General features: G+C 47.9%; 1 protein-coding gene across 1 annotated transcript in view; it reads left to right on the top strand.

Annotated features, from left to right (window-relative positions):
- Window positions 1-6,136: 6,136 nt before the first annotated feature.
- LOC112552035 (scavenger receptor cysteine-rich type 1 protein M130-like) overlaps window positions 6,137-24,324 on the top strand; it is a 32,551-nt gene continuing 14,363 nt past the window's right edge. Inside the window, 2 exon segments of the mRNA XM_025216365.1 lie at window positions 6,137-6,188; window positions 7,062-7,115. Of these exon segments, the coding sequence (XP_025072150.1) occupies window positions 6,137-6,188; window positions 7,062-7,115 (106 nt within the window).

The raw sequence follows: 24,324 nt of genomic DNA, 5'->3' as shown, positions 1-24,324 counted from the left end.
AAAGTGGACCGGTTTGGTTTCCTCCACCCATCTTAGGTGGTGGAGCAGGGAGTGCCACAAGCCTGGGTGAGGCACGGGCCCCATGACAAACTCTGGTGGGCTGGAGAACATGGGGGGCGGTAGGTTGTGGGAAGTGGACCGCCACCAGGCAGGACCTGGTCAACAAGGGCAAGGGCATCAGGAGGTAGGGCAGATTTCACTTCCTGGACCAGGTGGCAGGTTGCACGTGTTGTGTGTAGACCCATGTGACAGACCAGTGCAGTGGGGTCCATCCACTCCTGCCAATTCTAGTCCAGAAGGTCTCTGGTACAGGTGACACCAGCTAGAATGAACCTCTGTCATAACTGGGGCGCCTCTGCTTTTGGCACCTCCAGCTGGGGGTTCCAGAGGAGGGGCTTGATGAATAGGATGGCAAACCTTGCAGATCCTGCAGGAAAAGCCCCACAGGCTGAGGAGCTTCCAGTCATATCGGAGCCCCCGGAAGTGGTGGAGGAAGGCGCAGCCTAGGTGGCCCCATGCCGCCTGTCTACTGTCACTGTACAGGCAGTCCTTGGATTTAGGACAAAATTGGTTCCTGAAAACTGCATCTTAAGTCGAAAAGTTGGAACTCAGAACCAATTTTCTCATAAAAAACAATGTTATAAATTGGGAATTTGTTCCTGAACTAAGGTCTGATACCCCATTTTCACCAAAAATACCCCACAATTTTGTACTCAATCAATTATAGATGAGTAATATAGCTACATTAATGTATTTAAACTGTAAATAGTAATCATATTGATTTGGAATGACTTCTTTGAGGTGACTTTGCTGGACTTTTTCAAAGGCTGTTGGTTAGTCTTTTTGAAGGGTTCTTGGCTGGAGTCTTTTCAGGAGTCTAGGCTGCAAGTTTTTCTGGAGTCTTGTCTGCTTTCTTAAAGAAAGTGTCCAAGCAAATTGGGACAGATGTTCTCCAGGGAGATGAGTGACACAGCAAACTTGTTCGCTGGCATGCCATGCATTGTATCAAGTGTTGTAAGTCAAAACTGACATCATAAAGTTGAAACAGGCTCTCAATTTATAAACGTAAGTGCAAAATGTTTTAACTTGAAATGTAGGTCGAGGATTTCCTGTATAGCAGTTGCTGCTGGGCCTGAAGGCGGAACATCAGGACCTGGCTGTGCAGGCAAACAAGTCCCTGGCCACCATCCCAGAAAGGGAGGATCAGGACCCCCGCGGTGAACCAGTGCTGTCCTGGCCAGAAAAAAAACTCGAGTGCCTATCTCTGGAGCCCTGCTGTGATCTCAAGGGACACAGGCAGGGTGTGTAAGTGGTGCCAGAGCATGGACAGGACCAACTGGTTCAGCACCAGCACTCTCCCATGCAGGGAGAGACACCTCAGGATCCCTGACCATGCCTGGAGCCACTCCACCACCCTTTCCTCCACTTGGTTCCAGTTCTCCAGTAGGAAAGAGTCTGTGGGGGACAGTTAGACCCCCAAGTAGAGCAGTGAGGTCACGCTCCAGTGGATCCTGTGGAGTGTGGGTAGGAGTGAGCCCACCTGCCACCTATCACCCTCTGTCATCCAAATCTCTAGACCCAGTTGACCCAGGCAGAGGAAGCTGCCTAGTAAAATGCCTTGCAGGTGTTCACATGCACCAGGTTACCTGAGTCCTGGACTGTGTGGAGTATGTTATCAGCATACACTGACAGAACCTGCTTCACCGCCAGCTCCTGGGGCATCAACCTTGCCACCTGCCTCTGCAGGAAGATGAGGAAGGGCTTCAGGGCCAAGGTGTACAGCTGGCCCAACATTGGGCAGCCTTGATGCACCACTCTTCTTTATGGGATGGGCTCAATCAGGGTCCAGGTGAGCTTGACCAAACACTATGCAGAGGCATACAGCACCTGGTGAGCCCATGTGAAGTGGGGCCCAAAGCCAAAGGACTGCAATGTGCCTCTGAGATACGTGTGATCCACTCTATCAAATGCCTTCTCCTGGTCCATGGATAGGAGGGCGAAAGACAGGTCCTCCTAGCGTGCTACCTGTAGGAGATCCTGAACCAGGTACAGGTTGTTGAAGATGGAACATCCAGGCACCATGTACATCTGGTTAGGATAGATCATGTCTGTCAGCGTGGACTGCAGGCACAGTGAGATGGCCTTAGCTACCACCTTGTAGTCCATGCAAAGGAGGGACACAGGGCACCAGTTCCTCAGGTTGTGGGGATCTCCCTTCTTTTGCAAGAGGGTCAGCACGGCCCTCTGCTGTTATAGGAGCTCCCTACTTCCCTTGGATTTGGCCCAGACCACAGGAAAGTCCAGTCCAAGGACATCCCTGACGGCCCAGTAGAACTCTGCGGTCAGCCCGTTGATGCCTGGCACCTTGTTTCCAGCCATCAGGCAGAAGGCAGCCATAAACTTGGCCAGGGTGAGAGGAGCCTCCAACCAGTCTCATTCACCTGTGCTGACCTGCAGGAGTCCCTCCCACAGGGTCTGACAGGCTTTGGCGATGGTCAGATGGAAGGAGAAGAGTTCTTCATAGAAGGCTTGCACGCACCACTGAATCTCACCTGTATCTGTGAGAGGGTGCCATCAGCCACCAGAAGGCAGGTGATGTACTTCTTGGCTCTCTGCCTCCTCTCCAGGGCATAGAAGAAGCAGGAGTCCATCTGCCGAAAAAGCTGGACATGCAGTCAGAAAAATGCACGATGGGCACGGTGGTTGTCCAGTGTACGAAGCTTTTCCTGCCTCTCCAGACACTCTCCGCAAAGGGACAGGTTGGTTGAGTTGGTGGCCAGGCACCTCCCCAGCTCTAGAACTTCCCAGTTGAGCTGCTTCTGGACCTCTTCCCTCTGCCGGGTCTGCCCCTGAGTGTAGCTGCAGCAAGAAACCCGGGTGCACACCTTCCCCATGTTTTACCTTCTCTGAGCTGAGGGGAAAGCTGCTGGTTGCTCGTGGGTTCTGTGGCTGTCACCTGGGGCTCAGCACCGCTGAGCCTGAATGGCCCAGAGCTGTGAGACAGTGCACGGTGCCCTGCTGAGCCAGGTCAAATCTGTGGGATGCAGCAGCATGGTTGCCAAGTGGCTGAGGAGGGACATGGAGTGTCTGTTCTTCAGGTCGTGGGGATCATGCAGGAGAGTCAGCATGGCTCTCTGGAATTACAGGAGCTCTCCACTTCCCTCAGATTTGGCCCAGACCACAGCAAAGTCCAGGGCAAGGAGATCCTAGAAGGCCCAGTAGAACTCTGTGGTCAGCCAAATGATGCCTGGCTCCTTGTTTCGAGCCATCAGGCGGAGGGCAGCCAAAAACTTGGCCAGGGTGAGAGAAGCCTCCAGCCAGTCTTATTCACCTGTGCTAACCTGCAGGAGTCCCTCCCACCGGGTCTGACAGACGTTGGCATTGGTCAGATCCTGGGAGAAGAGTTCTTCATTGAAGGCTTGCACACACCAATGCATCTCACCTGGAAATGTGAGGGGGGTGCCATCAACCACCAGAAGGCAGGTGATGTACTTCTTGGCTCCCTGCCTCCTCTCCAGGTCATAGAAGAGCTGGACACGTGAGCAGACAAACACACGATTGGAATGGTGGTTGTCCAGAGTACAAAGCTCATCCCACCTCTCCCGATGCTCTCCACAAAGGGACGAGTTGGTTGGGTTAGTGGCCTGGCACCTCTCCAGCTCCAGCACTTCACACTTGAGCTGCTCCTGGACCGCCTCCCTCTGCTGGGTCTTCCCTCAAGTGTAGCTGAGGCAAAAAAGCCAGATGCACACCTTCCCCTTGTTGTACCTTCTCTCAGCTGGGAGGAAAGCTGCCTGTTGCTCCCAAAAGGCCAGCCAGAACTTCCAGAAGGCCTCCTGTAGCATGGCCTGGTCCCAGACAAGGTGATGATCACTGAAAGGTGTCAGCCAGATGCCAGAGGAGTGGGGCTGGGCAAAGTGCGGCAAAGAGATATAAATCCAGTCTAACCAGGAGTGGCATGCCTGCTACTCCCCCACCCTCACATAATTGAAGGCAGGTTGGGGTCAGTAGGGTGACAAGCATGCCAGACATCCACCAGGGAGTAGTCTGTTAGGATCTCTGCAAGGATGCCCACGGCGGCCTGGTTCTGCTCCCTGCCTGACCGGTCTCACGTGTTTAGAGTAACGTTAAAGTCCTCACCAAGGACCAGGCACTCATAAGGGTTGAGGGTGCCGATGTAAGTGGCCACCTGGCAGAAAATATCTGCCAGCTCTGGGTCTTTTGCAGGGGTGTACACATTCAGAAGGTTCAAGAGGAGCCCCTGCACTTGGACCCGGAAGTGCAGCTGGCATCTCGGCACCACCTCAATGTCCTGGAGAACCTCCTGCTGCAGGCCTGTGGAGAACAGAGTGCCCACCCTGCAAGAGGTGGCCGAGAGGTGACTAAAAAAGCCCCTGCCTCTCCACTCCCATTGCCAGTTATGGGCCAGAGTCATCAGGGTCTCCTGCAAGAATACCACAGGGTACTCCGCCTCCTGAAGGAAGGAGAGCACCCAGCATCTCTGGAGATCCTTCCTGCAGCCATGGACATTGAGGGTCATGATCTTAAATGAGCTCACGGCTCAGGTAGGGGGTAGAGTGGATGGTTTAGCATGGGCTTCATGCATCTCAGTGTCTGGTGTGGGGTTTGCCAGCTCACACGGCGCCCTCCCATAAGTATAGAGGACATCTAGGAAATTGCGGGCTCGCCTATAGATCTTGGTGTTGCAGCTTTTGAGCACCTTGCCTTCCCTTGCTACCGCTCTTGCAGTGGCAAGGATGCAGTGAAAATCTCCCCAGAAGTCCAAGGTGAGCTGTACCTTGCTGTTGGACCACTGGGTGTACTCGCAGTCAAGAAATGCAAGTAGCTCACCCCTGCCAGTTCTCAGGCATCCTCCTCCTGGTCCTGGGGCTCAGACCCCAGACTCTGGTTGGGAGTAGGAGAGCTATGCAGCTCCCTGGTCCACCACGTGAGCCAGATAGAGGACACCAGACCGGGCCACTTTTCCACCGGTCATATTGCCTCTACCTCTAGATGCTTGTGTGTTGCGCCATCCATCATGCTGCCCTCACGTTCCACCCAGACATCGAGTGGTGGGACCTGCTCAGTGAGGGCATGGCTGGGGCAACCCAGTGGCTGAGTCTGTACTCCACTCTCATCCCACAAGCCACTGGGGACCTCAGCTGGTGACTCCTCCATGGAGCCATTGCCACAGGTGTGTATGTGGCAAGCTTCACAGACACCCTGGTCTCTTGTCCTTTTTGCGGGCAGAGAAAGACACTGATACACACAGCCCTTGAGTGTGTCAGGCTGCAGCCCCTCCACCTCCACTTCCAAAGCCTTCTCCTAAGGTTCTGGCTCAATTTCAACCCCCACCTTTTTATTTTTGGTCACCCCATCCATGGCCCCACCAAATTCCAGGACCTTCTCATTAATCTCTTCCTGGCCCTGGCCAAGTGGGCTCTGTACTTGAACAGGAAGGAGGCTCTGGCCAAGAAGGTACCCGGAGATTGTGGGGCTGCTTTTCTCTCACTTGTCTGGGCATATTTCCCAGCATAGCACAAGTGGGCGGCATCCACTGTCTCCTTAGATGCCTTTGAGGACCAGTGGGTGCAGCACAGGGGACTCTGCTTGATGTCCCCCTTCGGAGAACTTCTTTTTACATTTTAAACCTTTGACCCCCCACATGGACTGGATGCAGCCTGGCTCTGCAGGGTGCCACAAACTGCCTGGCAGCTCATGGGTGCTGCGGCTGTCACCTGGGGCTCAGATCCACTCAGCCCGAGCAGCCCAGACTGTGAAACAGTGCACAGTGCCCTGCCGAGTTGGGTCACACCTGCAGGATACAGCAGCATGGTTGACAGGTGGCTGGGGCTGAGGCCTGCTGTCCCCATGCAGGGGGACTGTGCAATGAGGCCCTGAGTGGCCCCAGCCACTACTGCTACTGCTGGTGAGTACCGAGGGCTCGGTCTGGGTGAGAGAGTGAGCAGGGATTGGGGGGAACGAATGGGAGGTGGGGGGAATGAACAGGGGTGGGAGAAACCAGCGGGGAGTTGGGAGAACCAACAGGGAGTTGGGGGAATAAATGGAGGGCAGGGGGAAGGAAGGGGGAGTTGGGGAAATGCTCTGGCTGGCTAACCTCTGGTTGCCTCAGGCCATGGTCCGGGACTGTGCCCTGACCCGCTTTTTTCCCACCATGTTTTTTCAAAGTTAGCCCTTCTGGAGTCCAAAACTATTAGTGTGGATGTATTATTGTCCATCCTAATATTAAAAATAAACTGAATAAATTAGTTCAGTTTTTTTGTGTGAGATTGGTACAGATTGTGGGAGGTATTTGGCACACTCTTGGTATTTGGATCAGTTTAATCTTTCTCTTTTAGTTACTTCCATCTTCTAACTGTATCTTCAGTCTTGCTTGATTCTTCCTTCTCCTATTCCTGTACCAGTGGCAGAGTCCTGCCATTCTTTAATTTGTCAAGCTTCCCTCTTCATTTATTAAGACACTAAACTGATTCCTTAGTTCCTTTCCACCTCCATTTTCTGGCTACTTTTTTGGTTCTTCTTACAGCTTCATGCTACCATGGGTTGCTCTCCTCTTCTGAAGTTATGTCAATTAGAAAGTCATTTTTGATAGGTTTCTAGATCTACTGCTTTATATATGCTGCTTCAGCTTTTATGCTTAAAGGTCTTTATCTGCTTATTAACCCTTGACGTGTGACTGCTCACAGCATGTTCTAATGTTGACACTGCTTACCATTCCACAGATTTTGTATGGTCAAAGTGTAATGTGTGTGAGGCCGGGGTAGGGGAGATCAACTAATTCTTCCCCTCAGGGACTCTTCTGCCACACCTTTGTTGTTGGAAGAAAAAAAATGAGATGTTAATCCCTGAGATATGACACAATCAATCACCCTGCTATTAAAGAAAACAAAAATTGGTTGTATTAATTTTTCTCATCCTAATCACAGTTCATGGACATTTTTTCCCCCAATCTGCAGCTTCAATTCCCTCTCTCTCACTTGGTTGCAAAAAAAAGGGAGGTTATGTTGTAACCTCTCCCTTTTCTGTTCCTCTCTTTGCAGGTCCCCACTTCCTACCTCAGCCCTACAAGGAGTTTCCCTCGCTGGAACAACCAGGTAAGTGCTCATGGTTTTAGAATCCTTTCTCTCACCGATCTCTCACCGCAGTTTTCTTTACCCGGTGAGTTAAACTCCGTAGTGTTGGCTCTCAATTCAGATCCGTCTCTGATCATGCTGGCCACGCTCTCTTGCATTCTTTGTGTTCCCCCAGGGGCAATCTGCTGCTCGCAGTGTCCCCTCTTTTGTAGACCCTGAACCCTCATCTGCCATTTCTTTCAACCGGTGTGTGAAGAGGCACAGCTGTGCCTTGTGTCCCAGTCACTGCCCTTTCTATGAACCGGCTCCCCAACTTCTTGGGAGAGGAACCAAGGAACAGAGTGGACTATCACCCCTTTTCAGTGTAATCTCACCCTTAAATAAAAACATATACTAGCACACAGCACTGCAGCAGAAAGTGCTTGAGCCACAATGCCCAGGTTAAATCAGAGACATGGGCAGATCCAGAGGGGACGCAATGGTTTGGACACTCCCCCCTTCCATGACTCCCACTAGTATTCCGGGTTGATCCAGGTGCAGGAGGAGCCCCAAGGCTGCTCCGGCTCTGCTCTAGCAGTGAGCTGTGTCTGTTGCTCAGAGGACCGCAGTCCCCTGTCCCATGCTCAGGGGATGGCAGTGGCAATGGGCAGGCTCCACCCTCCAGCGCCTTCTCCTTGGCACCCTGCCTCTCCACTTGTCCCATGCTGGCTGGTCAGGGGAATGGAGAGATGCAACCTCAGTATAAGATTAACACATTTAACTCAGAAGTTTTACAAACAGTATCATAATCTGCAACAACGCTATGCTAGACTTGTTTCCAGGCCTCTGGAGCCTTGGCTGTCATGCATGACTTTGCACGCACTGTTGCCAATGGCTCTGGGACTCTACAGCCAGGTCCTTCAGCACCCAGAGGTGAATTTCATCAGGGCTGTTGATTAAGATTTATTCACATTTATCAAAAGCTCTCTGATATGCTCTAAACACTAGGCTGTGGGCTTGGCCATATGAAACAGCTTATCTATCTCAGAGTTAATGTTTAAGCTATACCCTTTTCTATGGGGTATACTCATTCTACTTTTTTAAGTGGTCTTATATCCACAAAAATATTTGGCTTCTTAATCTTTGATGTGCCATGTAGACAGCCAGGTCAGAATAGCATCCCAAATTTATCCAGAGGTTCCTTAGGCTCAGTTTCTGGGGGGGAAAAAAATCATTCCTTAAGACTGACTTTTTTTTTCAGTTTCATTTAGGAATTCAAACCTTGGCCTTTTTTGTGCCCCAAAATGTGACAATCAAACAACTCTAACCACAGCTTATGGCCCCTGCCCCTCTGGGGAAGAAATAATGAACACAGTGAGAGAGAAGCTCTACAGATGGATATGAACTTAATGCTAAGGATCCAGGGATCTCTGCACTTCTGGACATGTCTGGGTCTCTCTATGGGGAGAGGGGCTGTTTTGTAATAGAGAAAGTGGTTTGATATAAGCTTGAGCTACATGGCCAAGGAAATGTGTAACATGCAAGAAAGCCATTTCCTGTAAAGTTGGTCTATAGCATTTCTGAGAACATAGAGAAACATTTTAGAATTCAGTGGCTCCTACAGTGATAATTGTTTAATGAGAAAGCAAGGAGAAGGTGACCTGCAAACAGTGTCCTGGGGGATATATTGTTTGGAGGACTGTGAGAGAAAAAGATTGGGGGGATAGGAAAACATAGTCCCAGAAGGTGTTCATCAACCTACTTAATACTGTTGTGCTTTCTAAGTAATAGACCAGTCAGGAGTGTGAGACATGGAAAAATGAGGTGGCTTTTCTTACCAGCCCTGTCACCTGTCCTCATCGCAAAGATGTCATTGCACCATCTCAATCCAGTATTATTAAATATCTAGGAGAGAGAAGAAGCCCGTAGGAATAACACTGCATCCTGATGCTATTAAGGATATGCTATAGAACAGAACTGCAGATCTGTGTGATATATGCATCTGCCTACATGGCCCCTAACTTGTGTAGATAAGAGTGCTCCTGTAAGAGAAGAAAACAAAGAAATGAAAAGGAAAACACATAGGAAACAGAAAATGTTGTTGTCACAGAATTAAATGTGTCTGGTGGTATTTGATGTCCATACTGAATGCTGTGTTCAGAAAAAAAAGCAAACCAAACTTGTGAAAATTAGGATCTAAAATGTCTAGATATACGCCAATACAGCATTAAGTTTCCCTTTTTTGACTGGTAGCCAAATAAATCCAAAGTATGTATATTTTCCCCCTGCCTTTGACCTGCACTGGATAGGACCTGCTTCCAACCATACTAAGATCCAACACTTAACCTGCTCCACAGAAGGAACACCACAGCTACTAAATTTTATAATGCCATTTACTCCCTTTTATAAACCTGAAGCATGTATAAGACTGTGCTTTCCCTTATGCAGCATTAAACTCTCAGCCTTCACTTCTCTTCCAGCTAAGTGCAGATACCCCACACAGATTTAGAGAATTGCTCCTGCATTTTAATACATTAATTCAGAGTTGGTGGAAACCACACTTGATCATCCATTAGGTATGTTCTGACACCTACCTGTATTTCCTGATTTTCAGAAGTTGGAGTTTTCTAAACTCAGACTTTAACTCAGTATTATGAAGGTTTTCTTTTTTGACATAGATAAAACTTATTTGGGTGTATGGTTTCCACCTTTCTTTGCTTAAATATTTTATGTATTCTAGAGATGTTTAGAAAAAGCATGACTGTAAATGCAATGTTCCTGCCCCAAACCAGAAAGAGAGGCTGCATGATGATCCGGGACTGTAGCGAATGTGACATCAGAAGCGGAGCTGTCTCTCATATATGGTCACAGGCAGTGTTTTACTATTTTATTGGAGGTTTTAGCCATGAAACATTGGAGATAAACCCCCTGATAATGTCTAAAAAGGTGAAGGTTGTTTCTATTGGCTCCTCCCTGCAGAGATGCCAGCATGTGAATCTATATATTTCTTCCCCCTGCTTTGTATTCTTTGTCAGACACAGAGAAGCCCTGGCAGAGTGAGGTGCATGCAGGGCAGTGCCCGCAGGGATGAGTGGCATCATGCCAGTAAAGGGGCACCTCTCCACTCAGCTGCTTTGCGTTCTTGTCCTACTTGTTCTTCAGCTAACCAACAGTGAGTATTGTATACATTTCTCTCTCATGTATTTTGAATTCTTTTTGCTAGGAATCAAGGCACTGAGAAAAGAGAGACATAAAAATACAAGAAGTTATTCTCTCGCTTGTCTGTCTCCCCAGTTATGGAGTCTGCATGATGAGCTGTTCAAACAGAGAGGGTTGTTTGGTTTATATATTTATAGTAATTGCTTGCATGGAAAAAAAAAAGATGAAATATCACTGATTTTAAAGGAGAAAACAAAAGTTAGAATGAAGTTTAAGATCCATCCAAAATAGGTTTAAAATCGAAGCCACAACCCAAGAATAGGAGGCTTGTTTTCTTAGGGGAATAATATTAAATTAGAATGTGCAACTCATAATGCGGTGGGTGTCATTTTAACTTTCATATCGAGTAACCGAATGTGAGAAGTGTCCGGTAATCCAATGGGTCAAGGCTGTTCTGTTCACCTGCAGCAATAAGAAGGATTTTTTTTTCCTCCCAACTGAGTATGGTATTTACCTCCTTTTCTTTGGTTCTTTGTTTCTTTCTTTTTTTCCTTCCTCTGAACTATCAGACTTTGCCTGCAGGCAGAGATGAGAGACTGAGCAGGGCAACTAATGCTCCCAAATTTTTCCTGAAACTTTCATGTCAAATCAATCGTTTGATTTGGGATGAAGAAGAAATTTTCTCCCAGGTTAGATTAAAAACATTTTTTTTTATCTTCCCCTTGTCCTCCTGTTTTGCACTGGGCATGGCCCTCTTTTTAGGGTCAACTACCATATTTTACTTAATAGATATGACCCTGGTAGTATTCAGATCTTTCATTCTCTCTCCTGTTGGTGGCATGCAGTAGTTTCCTTTTTGTTTTGTGGTCCTGTGCTGATGCTATGAGAGAATGGGCTGAGTAGTTCTTTGGTGGACAGTTGTGCCTGTCAGTCCAAAGGGCCTGGTCCCAGTGGCCCAAACAGTCCCTCTCAGCCCTGTGTTCTTATGTTCCTGGTGACTGGTGAACATTATGTCCCACATGCCATCCTGAATTTCTCCTCCATATCCACTGAGCTGAACATGTTTCGTGGTGGGTCTCCCTCCAGAGATCCACTGGGGACTTAGAATATTTACCGAGGATCCAGTATCCACTAGCAATTGGGCTAACATCCCTGGGTTCCCCACTGTAGCCCTCACAGTGGGTCTCCCCCATACATCACACTGAAGTCTTGCGACCAGCTGGGGAGGCCCGAGGAGAACCGGGCACCCCTATTGATCAGCAGACTCCCTCTGGAGCCTCCACTCAGGAGAAGAGACAGGGGTCTGGCGCTGACAGGGAGCAGGCACATGGGATGCACTCTGGACTGGGGCAGTGGGCTGAGGAGGTGCTCCCTGCATTAACTCTGCTCTCCGCATGGTTTGAGACAAAGCATTAATCAGGACACTAATGGGTTGGTGATCATATTTTCCCATATCTTCCCCTAAATTCACTAGCTCTTTCCAAATCATTCTCCTAAGGGTCTCTTTGGGCTGTCGTTGCCCAGGGTTGTGAGGCAAAGGGGGATTAGAATTGGGAGGGTGACTGGCAGAGTGAGGACCATTATTTGCAAAGGTGATAGCCTGCACAGGCTCTGATGTAATCTTTTTGCCTGCTTGTCTCTTTAAAACACCAGTCTCTCGCAGCAAATCTCCTGCCTGTTTGATTTTTGCCACTAGTTCATTCCAGCTTATGTGTTCTAAATCCACAAACCCTATGGTCTTTTTTGTCTGGGAATTTAACCCTGCATAGGTGCTCTGCATCAATTCAAGTTCCTGATAATGGGAAGTGATAACTCCATTCTCTTCTGTCTGGGGCAGTGAATCAGAGAGAGCTGCCAGCATTTTCTTTCGGATCAGGTAAGATTCTGGGGCTTCTCCTGGTTTCTGCTCTTCCAGTACATACAATTTCTTAAGGGAAGAAGCAGGCAGTAATATTCTAAGAGCGCTTATCATCCATTCCCGGGGTCCAGGAGCAGTTCGTTCCCAAGAACTGATGCCCATGTCTAAAGCATCTGCATCACAAGGAGAGGCACATAACTGAGCTACTTGAGTTAAGTCTGTGCCATCAGCAGAGGGGTACATTTGCCAAACACGAGCCAGCCATGCAATAGCAGTGTCTCGGTTCAGTGGCCCCAGTCTCTCAGCAATAGCCTTGGCTTGACTGGGAGACCATCTGACTATGTCAGTGACTATCTCTGTTGTGGGAAGGTCAGCTCCTGCAACTAGGCGTTTAACCTCCTTTGTGGAAACAGGGGCAACATTATGCACATAGGGCCAATTGGGGTTCAATGGGCTTTTGGGGACTGCATCAGGGAGTACCTCTATTTTCCCAGGGGACTCAAAATCACAATCCTCTCTCAACCTTACAGCTGCTACCACTCCCTTATGGACACTAAGTTGGGCATGCAATTTACTGATCTCTGCCTCACACTTCTGATGGCTTGCTGCTGTCTTTGCTGCCTTATTTTCCTCTACCAGGAACCGAGATGCTGCTCTCGCTTCTTCTAACAGCACTTTTGTGTATGCCAATTCTTTCTTATACAGCTCTAACGTCTTGCTTGCATTGTCTCTGTCTTCCTGCATATCTCTAAGTAACGTTGCCAGTTTAAGCTTTTCTGCTACAAAATCACACCCGTTTATCTCACAATCTTTCAAACGCTGTTGTAACTGTTCTTTTTCAAGCTCCAATTCCTGCTTCTCCTTTAACATCTCAATCATTTCCAAACATGCATAAAACAATGCCCAGGCAGCAGCTGCATCTTTTGCACTACTACGTGGCTTAAGAGCGGTGCAATACTGTTCAAAACTCAAACCTGCCTCAGTCAGGGGATTCTCACCCTTGAAGCACCCTTTTTCCCAGGGACATTTTCCCTTCTTCATTACCCATCTCTCTAACCTGCAGGGTTTCTCCTGCCTCAAACGAGCAGCTAAAGGGGTTTTTCCAGACATCTCCCTTTCCCTTATCACACTAATGATCACTATCAAAAAGCCTCTTTTACACAGTCACTTAGATTCCACACTGCCACAGTATTACTCCACAATCCTAGTTCTAAAGTACAACTCTTAACTCTATAGCACGGTCTTCAAGTTATTCCAGCACAGTTCTTAACTTAAAAGTTACAGGAGGTTCTATGAAAGAGGGACCTAGCTGAAGGAGCTTGGTCTGATAAGAAAGAAAAGAGAGAAAAACAAGGAAAAGAAAAAGCAAAGTAAAGCTTTCAGATCAGTGCCTCAGTTTACCACTCTGCAGCAACTACTCAACAATTACCACGTGATAAGGGTCACGTGCTGCCAGCCTTCTCCACCAATTGTGTTACCAAATCTGCCCATTACTTTGGGGTGTGCTCATTTATTAGGGATAGTTTCTAGGGTCTTGGTGATTCTGTCAATGTGCTGCTTGTGTTACTATACGGAGCTGTATCTCTCCCTTCTGCAAGCCCTCACCCCCAGTGGAGCTATCTTGCAGGACTCAATCTCAATGGGCTGGGTTCCTCCAGTCACCAAATCAGTCATACACACAAACACACACAAATTAACGTGACACGCCTGACCTGGCCGGGCTGATCAGCATGGACAGGCTGACACCCTCATATGCCAAGAATCAGTTCATAAGAGCAACAATAAAATGCAGTCAGACACAAGCACACAGGTAAACAGAATCCCTCTGAATCCGGCTGGGTGTCCAGCTGACACCCTCATGGGCCAGCATTCAGTTCATAAGGGCACGTCTGAGTCAAACTGGGTCAATCAGCCTGTACAAGCTGATCCCCTTATGTGTTTCAAACTCAGCACGTCCCAATCTTTGGCCTCTTGATGAGCAGACCCCACAATATTTGTGGGCTTCACCGGGATCTTTAGCTTAGGTAAAAGAAGTGTTGTTGCAGAGCACGGGAGGAAAGAGAAGCAGAGAAGGAAAAATATACCCAATTACTACCAGTTTGACTATAAAAGTTATTTATTGCTAAGCATATGAAATATATAATAGTACTAGTAGTAATAGACATGCAAAAGAAAAACAAACACCAACAATGACAATACTACCCTGGTTTCACTAAGTATTTGGGGAAACTTAGCTCAAGCTTAACTGATACAGTTCAGGTTCAGAAGTTTATGCCTAGAAAGAAGACAGAGAACGCTGGGATCTCACCTAGTCCACGGTACTCAGGCTGCAAAGCTGACAGGCACAGTCCGTAGCACAATCCTTGAAGAGAGAGATGATCTGTTCTTCCAGCGTCCCAAGAACGACAGGGGATGGTGTCAGCACAGGGGTTTTCTTCTTCTCCTTCTTTCCTCCTGCTTCTACTTCTTTTCCTTCCTTTTCCTCTTCCTCTTCTCCCTCTAGCAGCACACACACTTACAGATTTTTATACCCTCAGTTTAGCTGCTTCGAAGCACCCTCAGTAGTGTAAATCATTGTCTTTTCTATTGACAAGGGGTTATCTGGTTTGGACCATCTCAGGAAACTGATTGATAATCAGGAAACACTTAAGATTAGGGAGTAACCCAAATACTTGGGAGCCAGCTTGAGATTCCTATGGGTGGCAGATATACTGATGGGATATCTCATGGTTTCTTCAGGAACAATAGATAGCTTGCAGCATCAGGATTTTGGATTTTTACTTGTTGTGCACAAGCCTCAGCTTAGCATGACTTTTCCAGATCTTACTATAGTCTTTTAACAGACTTAAAACAATTATTGGGGTGCTCATAACCTTTTGTGGAGAGGACTCCCACCAGTCGTCTCGGGAAAGGTATGACAACACCTGGGATTAGGGCTCCAGCAGGCTGGACGTTGTGATGAACCCTTAACCATTGTTCAAATGTTGCCCATACCCCCTCTGACTCGGTCTCTTGCCTCAGCATTCCCTAACCCGGCAACCGAGTTTTAGTCAATCAAGTTTAAATAGGCCTCCCATAGTGGGACCGGGGAATGTACGGCCCGAGATGCCTATTAAACTTAGAGCTGTGTGTGTGTGTCTGGGGGGGAAAAGTCCTTAGTAAATCCAGATTAGAACTGGTCTGATAAATGCTGAGCTGGGTGTGTGTGAACATGGGTTGATTAACATTTGAAGCACAGATTCCCCATCATGCAGTGCTCCCCTGCTTCTCTGGTCCCAGAATTCACTGCAGTCTCTGCTTCAGGCTTTCTGTTCTCTGTCTCTCATGTAAATTAATGGTCATCTGGTTCCATCTTGGATGTAAATGAGACCTAGGGCAGTTGTTCACTCTTGTCACCCTTATCTGGAGAGTTTTAGGTGTGTCTCTCACTGCATCTTAATCAGTTTTGTTTAGGTAGAGGAGGGGAGGGAGGGGGGGGTGAGTCCTTTGTGAGTCAGACAGACTGCATCCTGTGCCAGGGTTGCCCAAGAACACAGAGCTGAGACGTAACAAAACCATTCCAGACAAGTGTTTGTATATCGCATTTTTTATAATTTTCGAGTATGAAGCTTCCACAGCCTGACCAGGTTGTCTCTTCCAATGCTCAACTGTCCTCATAGTGAGATTTTTTTTTCTAATAACCAACTTAAATTCCCCTATTTACAGTTTAAGAGCCTGGGGGTATATCTACGCAAGATGTTTTACTGCATAGTTAATTAGTCTACTGCTCAGTAAAGCATGACTGTCTACATATTTATTGCACAGTGAATTAGACTACTGTGTTACTACCTTTAAATAAAGGCAGTAAACTAACTGCGCAGTAGATAATGTGCAGTAACATATGTGGAGACCCTGATCAGGAGCAAATTTGCTCCTCATTACCCTAGGCAGCATGGGGTGCAGGGGAAAAGAGAGGTCTCTGCCCCTGGTCCTGGTGCTGCACAGATCCCTGGTTCACCCCAGGAGCTGGGAGCCAGTCTGCACCAGGACTGGGGAGTTCTCTGCTATAAGTTCCAGCTCCCAGCATCACGCTGGCGGCTCTGGAGGGTGATCAGGGGCTAGAAGCCCATCCCCTGGCTATCCCCTGGACCAGCTCTGTATGGCCTGGGACTGGCTGTTCCAGGGAGTGGGCAGGGCTTGGCATCCATACCCAGGACAGCTCCCAACAACCCCCTGTCAGGCAGGGAAGCCCTGCCCAGCAGGGGCCTTGCCCTCAGCTGTGTGTCCAGATGAGCATGGGGCCTGGAGAGCCTTGCCCACTTCATGGGCATCTTGCTCCCAATGCCATGCAGATCAGGCCCCCTCCGAATATGCATGGGGCCAGGAGACAGCTAGGACTGGAAGACAACAAAGGTCTCTTGGCCCCTATGGCCATTGGGATTGGTCCATGCCTCTTGCCATCCCCCATGCTAGTACTGAGGGGAGCCTGGAACTCCCCCTGGCTGTTGCAGGGGGTCAGAGCAAGGTTGAGCAAATCTGCTCTCAAGAGGGAGCATGTGTAGATGTCCTCCCAGGAAGGCTTACTGCACAGTATTTTATTGTGCAGTAAGCTGACATCAAATAAATAGCACATGTAGACGCACACAGGGAGATGATGGCTACAGAAGCATACTGGCAATTCCTTTGGGACATCTTCTGATTGCTACTGCATGCAGCTGTGACAATTGTAAAGCATGCCAGCTGGAAGCTGTGGTAGGGGGATGCGTGCCCATCTGCAGCTGAAACCCACCATTTCAAATGTTAAGAACACTATTCTACTTTGGCATGTTTCAATCAGCTTACAGCTGCAGAATACTTCTGGCCCCAGGGATGGGACTCAAGGAAGCAGGGCTGGACACCGAACTTCCCTCTAGAGTCAATAGAGGAACTTAATTTTCTTTGGAGACTGATGGGGAGAGCCTCCTCACTGGGCACCAAGAGCTAGCCAGTAGGAAGCACTGACCACAGGCCTGTGTTGGCATTTCTGTCCCTTTCTAAAACATAGGGCTGGCTCCAGACATGCATGCACATGCAGCGTGTGGTGCCACAGACCTCTTTGTGGCACTAGAAACTGCATGCCTGGCACACTAAAACATAACCTGTGCTTCAGATTTGTAGTCCAGGGGCAAAATTTGCTACCAGAAATTCCCAGTAGTTAAAAAAAAAAAAAAAAGTGTAGCAGAACAAAGTGTTGTGATGCACAGCCCAGGATTGTGAACTGGCAGACTTGGAGGCTTAATATTCCAGGGAGATGCTCTGGCCATGCAGTATGTGGTGCCACAAACACATCCTTTAAGTCCATTTTAAAATGAAATATCCTTAAAACAAGAATACTTGCTTTCCAATTAATTGCATTTGCAAGTGTGTCACAAAGCTATAAACAGCTGACATTTGCCTAGTACCACAGCTGACAAACTATTTTGAGACTTGGAGGCTTAATATTCCAGGGAGATGCTCTGGCCATGCAGTATGTGGTGCCACAAACACATCCTTTAAGTCCATTTTAAAATGAAATATCCTTAAAACAAGAATACTTGCTTTCCAATTAATTGCATTTGCAAGTGTGTCACAAAGCTATAAACAGCTGACATTTGCCTAGTACCACAGCTGACAAACTATTTTGCCAGCTCTGTTAACAATAGCTGTAGGGATGTCACTGTCTACTCTTTAATTAAACATAGTTTCTAGAGGCAGAAGGGACCTGAACAGATCACCAAGTCCGACCCCTTGCCCTGGGCAGGAATGAGTGCTGGGATCATAATACCCCAGCAAGGTATCTATCGAACCTCCTCTGGAAGACCTCCAAGGTAGGGGAGAGCACCACCTTCCTTGGGATCCCATTCCAGAGCCTGGCAGCCCTAACCATAAAGTAATGCCTCCTGATATCAAGCCTGAACCTGCTCTCAATCAATTTGTGGCCATTATTCCTTATTATCCCAGGTGCTGCCTGGGGGAACAGAGCCTCACCTATTTTCCGCCTGTCCGTGCTGATGAGTTTATAGACAGCCACCAGAACCTCTCTCAGTCTTCTCTTGTGGAGGCTGAATAGATTCAGGCCCTTTAGTCTATCTTTGTAGGCCTGGCCTGCTGTCCCCTAATCATGTGAGTGGCACTCCTCTGTCCCCACTCAAGGTTAGCCACATCCCTCGTGAAGTGCAGCACCCAGAACTGGACACAGTACTCCAACTGTGGCCTGACCAGTGTCCCACAGAGGGGAAGGGTCACCTCCCTGGACCTGCTTGTGATGCCTCTGTATTAATTATTTTGTCCTGATTCTCTATTTGAAGGTGCAATTAATGAGCTGAAGCTGAGCCATGGAAAAAAATGCTGTTCTGGGCTGGTGGAAGTAAAGTATAATGGTCAGTGGATGAAGCTGTGTTTTACAGCCTCTCAAATGAAACATGCTACAGTAATCTGCAACCAGGTGGGCTGTGGACCTGCAGTGTGTGTCCATAATGCTTCCCACTTTGAAGAAGATTCCAAACCATACTTGTTGGTAGGAGATGTTTGTCGTGGTGATGAAAGAACGCTTGCACAGTGCAATATATCAGATCTCTATTCAGAATCAATGTGCTCCTCTTCTTTTTCTGCTGGAATAACCTGTGGAGGTAAGAATTCAGCAACTACATGTAGGAAAATCACCACTGCAAGAAAAGTTTGTTTGCCATTCCTTGAATTAGTTAAGTATTAAATAACATTAATAAGGGTATGTATGTGTGTGTTGGAAATCCAGATTGTTGAGAGGAACACAATTCAAATTTTGTTAGCTAGAAATAGGGAGTTTAAAATGTTTATACTCAATTCTCAGAAACCTGGAATACCCTGAATTAATAGGTACACCTTTCTGAGGTTAATTCTGTTCCCTCTGGACCTGAAAGTAGCTAATCTGTAGCTAAACTAAGAAAGAAAGAAAGAATGGACAACTTACTATGAAGATGGAGCGAGAGGGAGAGAGAAGGGGAAGGGGAGGGAGAGGAGGAGGGAGAGGGAGAAAGTGGGGCTGGGAGGCCCATTGAAGGAGAAGTGAAGACATCATCCCATAGGGGGCTTAAGTCCTACAGCACCTATAGTCAACCAAACAGCTGATCAGAAGCAGCAAGGAAAGTAACTACTTGGGTGGATGAAGGGAATGCTGTGGATATAGTGTAACTGGACTTCAGCAAGCTTTTAACATGGCCCCACTTCTTGGCGGCTACATAGGGGCGACCGCAAGCCCCAGCCAGAAACTGTGTGTTGGCTGAGCCATACCCTTCCACATTGTCTCTATGTTATGGAATAGAGAAGATCCCACACAATTTACTGATTCGCTTGATGCACTGGCTGGGGGAATTTTCAGCTAACTGCATGATTTCACAATGCTTTCACAATTTATACAATACACTTTTATTTTAAGAAATAATTTTATGGTAACTTTAATAACAAGACAGACTGCCACTTAGGGAAAAGAGAAGGTATAATGGTTAAATTGTATGACTATTGCCACAGACTACATGATCCTGAGGAAGCCACATTTTTTATGTTTTTCTAAATCCCCATCTGTAAAATCAGGATAAGTACCTACATTTCAAACAAGAGCTCACTAACATTTGCAATGTATACTTGAATCCTCACCTGGAGCTCAACAAATAAGCACAGTTTATTTGCATATAAGTGAATAGATTTGAATTTGGTAAATAAAGGACCTGTGTGTGTTCCTGGGAACAGGGGATGCCGGATAACGAAATACGCCGGTTAATTGAGTGGCCCCAGCTGCCACTTCTCACTCTGCATCTGGGGCATTCCTCCGCCCCTCCCGCAATCGCCACCACTCCTGCGGGGTCCTGCACAGCCCCACACAGCCTGTTATGCCCCCGGGCCATGGGGGCTCAGCAGCACAGGCTGCCTTGCACCGAGCAATACATCTACACACATATATGCCATCTTACCTCATGAGACAGTACCCGGGCCTGGGGTATGACTGGAACCGGTTTCTTTCTGATATAATAACGGAGGCATTCATAAACCTAAGGTGAAATGATAAAATGTAAATAATAAAAAGTAACTCAAATGGGTGAACAATCATGGTAATATATTCAAATTAAGTGTACACTCAGGTGTGCCACACTAAGTCTTCCCAAGACTGACCAAAATAAAAATCACTTGATCTATCACTCCCCTCAGGGTCTATATAAACAGATCAAACAGCTGGGGCCACACCTGTAGTCCCTGATACTATACAGTACTACTCAAATAGCCAGGCGCACAGGGATTTTCCACCTTAGTATAAAGTATCTGGAACTGCTCACTGTCAGATAGAGCTCATACTAGACGCAGATTCATAGATTTTAGGGTCGGAGAGGACCTATTAGATCATTGAGTCCGACCTCCTGCCCTGGACAAGAAAGAGTGCTGGGGTCAGATGACCCCAACCAGATGTCTATCCAGCTTTCTCTTAAAGACCCCCAAGGTAAGGGAGAGCACCACCTCCCTTGGAAGCCCATTCCAAATTTTGGATACCCTTACCATGAAGAAGTCCCTGGTGAATGGGCTTGCAAGGGATAGTGGGCATCTGTGGGCTGGATGAAACTGGGTCCAGCCCATGGGCTGTATTTTGACTGCCCCTGGGTTAGATTCTGGATTTGTATAGGATAGTTTGGATAGGGGAGATTCTGCCTCAGGCAGTGGTTGGACTAGATAACCTGTGGATGTCCCTTTGAACCCTAATTCTCTAAGATTCTATGACATAACTCAGCAGCTTTTTCTTGACTGTTGCTGCAAAAGGATGGCAGTCCCTGATGACTTTGACTCTTGGAGAAGGCAGGCAAGCTACAGCAGGCCACCAGTACATTTGACTCTTCTCTGGAATGTTAGGGAATTCCTAATGGTGTACCTCATTACCCAGTATGCTCCTCTGTCTTTTGGGACTCAGACAAGATAAGAGGTGCTATTGATTTTTTTCTAGCTTAACTGTTAACCAATAAATTACAAAGGCTTCAGACAAGGCTGCTGAACTGCTAAAGAACTGCTGAAAATGGGTTGCTTGAGAATGCAGAGGGAGCAATCATCCCCTCCTGCTGCTTACCTGCCCTCTCCAAGAGCAGACGCTTTGAGGGGATTGCTAGACTGGTTCTGTGAGGAGACCACCACCGTACCAGCTGCCACCACTTGCAACTCCCTGACCACCTGCTGTGATCGCTGAAAATTATATCTGTATGGTAAAGGTGCTTGTTGAACGCTCTGTGAGGATTAGACCAGGTGTTTCTTGTCATTTATTCATGTATTGTGAGCTGTATGTTGCCACTAAGAGCTTAATTAATGTCAAAGATAAGTGAGGCCTTGTATGTAGTGAGTCCTTGTAAGATTAGTGAATCCTTGAAAGGAGTAAGGCCTTGTATTTAGTGGCACAGTTAAAATTAACCTTATCAGAAAAATGCAAAGGCTTGTACTGCTATTGGTCAGTTATAGGAGAGTTCATCATGAGTGCCTATCAGTCCACAGTGTAGCTCAGAAGTTATAAATTGGCTAGCACACCCGGAAGTTATCAGAAGGGAGATGCAGCATTGTAAGAGAAGCTACTAATTCAGAAATTAGCTGCTGACCTGGATTCGGTGGGCCCGTCAATCTCAAGGAGCCCAAGGACTGAAAATCAGGGTCCTTCCCAGTACCCCTTGGACAGTGCAGATACGGGACGCCTGACGACTTCTCTGAGCTTTATAGAAGAGGAACTCGTTGTTCATCAGGCATCAGAGGGAACTGCCGATAAGTGGCCAATGCAAATTGTTATTGTCTGTCATTGTTGTCTTGTTATATTATGCATAGTTGTGTGTTAAGTCAATAAAACTTTCTTACCTTTTTACCCCTGACCACTCTCTCAATCCCAAACCCTCCCACTGGTGGCTGGGACACCTGCATAGACTCAGGGCTCCAGCCCACCCTGTGCCCCATCTTTTCCCCATAGTGAACAAACCCATGACTGCATGAATTGAATTTGCCATAATGGGGGACCAGAGGAAGTATGAACTGACTGTTGGAGACAATTTCAGCATTTAGAGCCTGGGACAGTATGACCAAGAATCATTTCAAGTAGTCTGGGACAATACAGCCTTGAACTGTGGTTGCTTAGAGGTGAACCTGAACTGTCGTGGTAGTCTCCTCTGACTGTTCAAGTGGCAGACCTGAAGCTTTAAAACCTGCTTTGTTTCTCATTCCCTTGCTCTCTTGCTTGCTTAGTCATTCACTATACCTGTAGTAAGGTGCCTATATCTATCACTTAATTTGTTGTTTCCCAGGACTGCCTAGGTCAATCCTACTGGTTTCTCAGGTCGCGGGAGGAACGGGGATGGGGGCATGGGGGCAAGTCAAAAAGCTAAGTTAAATTGATCTGTAAATTGGGGGTGGGTCCACTTCAGAAACTATGGTTCTTGTGGCTGATGATGCGCCATAGCAGAATGGGCTGATAGTTCCTGATCTGGCTCATTACCTGGATTGCTGTGTTGGTCTGGGAGGGCTGCCTATCTTCAGCCACAGCTGGATTGGAGTCCTTACTATGCTCTTGGATGGTTCCAGGGGCCACTGGGCCCATCACATTTTCAGACCTGACCATTTCACTTACTGCAAAGATGCGGGAGAGTGTATTGTTTCAGGTGCATGTGAGCTTGCATGTGCTGATACACAGTTGCTGTCCTGTGCCTTTGTGAACTGCTGTCTCAGTACCTTGCACTTGGAACACAGCTGGGTTCAGTCATGGTCATAATCCCGGGTTGCCATTTCCTTGGGAATCCAGTGATATACCATCTTGTTTCAGTGGCTTGACTAGAGTACCCACAGATTCTTCTTGACCCAGATGGCAATGGGATTGGCTGTCTTCGGGTAATCAAATGCTGTGGTCAGGACCAGTGCGACCAGACAGCGTTAAAGAGGGGCCAGGTTTGGGGCCAAAAATAGCACTGTGGGATACCTGGAGGTCCCACACCAGAGAATCCCATGATAGTGTGGGACAAACTATTAGTAGTTTCATAGATTTTACTGACTTTCGGGGCTGGAAGGGACCTCATGAGATCATCAAGTCCAGCCCCCCACCATGGGCAGGAATTCAGCTGGGATCAAGTGACCGCAGCAAGAAATAAATCCACCTGTTTGTTGAAGGAGTCCAGAGTAGGTGCTTGCACCACTCTTGGGGGAGTTTGTTCCAGACCCGGGAAACACACATTGTAAAGAACTTTTTTCTTATGTGTAGTCTAAATCAGCCTTCCTGAAGTTTATGGCCTTTAGATCTTGTTATTCCTTGGGCAGCTCTGGTGAACAGGTATTCTCCAAGGTCCTGATGTACCCGTTTTATGTAATTGTAGGCTGCCACCAAGTCCCCCCCTAAGCTTTCTCTTCTCCAGATTGAAGAGTCCCAAGTCCCTCAGCCTCTCCTCATACGGCGTTCCTTCCAGGCCTTGGATCGTATCAATGGTTCTCGTCTGGATTCTCTCAAGCTTCTCCACATGCTTCCTGAAGTGGGGGGACCCAATACTGGATGCAGTACTCCACCTGCAGGCTCACCAGAGCAGAGTAAATTGAAAGGATGACTGTACAAAGTGGCTAGTATTCACTTTGGATTTGGATTCAGCTGATTCGGGGGACAGTGATTTGATTCAGTGATTTGAATCACTGTCCCCAATCGATTCCGCTGAATAAGCCAGGCCTATCCCACCCAGCCCAGCAATGGTTGCCCCACCCACCCCAGCTCCTGGCAACTGGGGAAAAAAAAGCCCCAACTCAGTGGGTGCTGCCAAGTGGGGGGGCAATCCCTGCTGCCCTCCACTGCCCCATGCTGCATGGGGGGCTCTGCATGAGCACCCCACCCCCCTGATGCTCCCCCAGTCCCCCCACAGCTGCCATGCCCATCATAGTTCTGGCCGTTTAAAAAAAACCAAACAGATTCCCCACCCCCACAATTCACCACTCCTGCCCTCTGCAGCCCCAAGGCTGCTGCAGGAGCGGTCAGTCCTGGGGCTTTTCTTGTTTTTTTTTCCTTAAACGGTCAGATCTGGCTCCAGACAGGGCACCTGTGGGGGGGACTGGGAGAGTGAGGGCGGGGTAGAGGGCTAGTACAGAGCCCCCCATGCACTGTGGGGTAGTGGGGGGCAGCGGGGATTGCCCTTCTGCCTGGCAGCACCTGGTAAGTGGGGCTTTTTTTTTAAGTACTGGTAGCTGGGGCAGGTGGGGCAGCCATGGGGGGTGCTGGGGGAC

The sequence above is a fragment of the Alligator sinensis genome, unplaced genomic scaffold (assembly GCF_000455745.1).
Source record: "Alligator sinensis unplaced genomic scaffold, ASM45574v1 scaffold537_1, whole genome shotgun sequence".
Lineage (NCBI taxonomy): Eukaryota > Metazoa > Chordata > Crocodylia > Alligatoridae > Alligator > Alligator sinensis.
The sequence above is the reverse complement of the archived record's forward strand: the minus strand, read 5'-3'. Positions and strand labels throughout refer to the sequence as shown.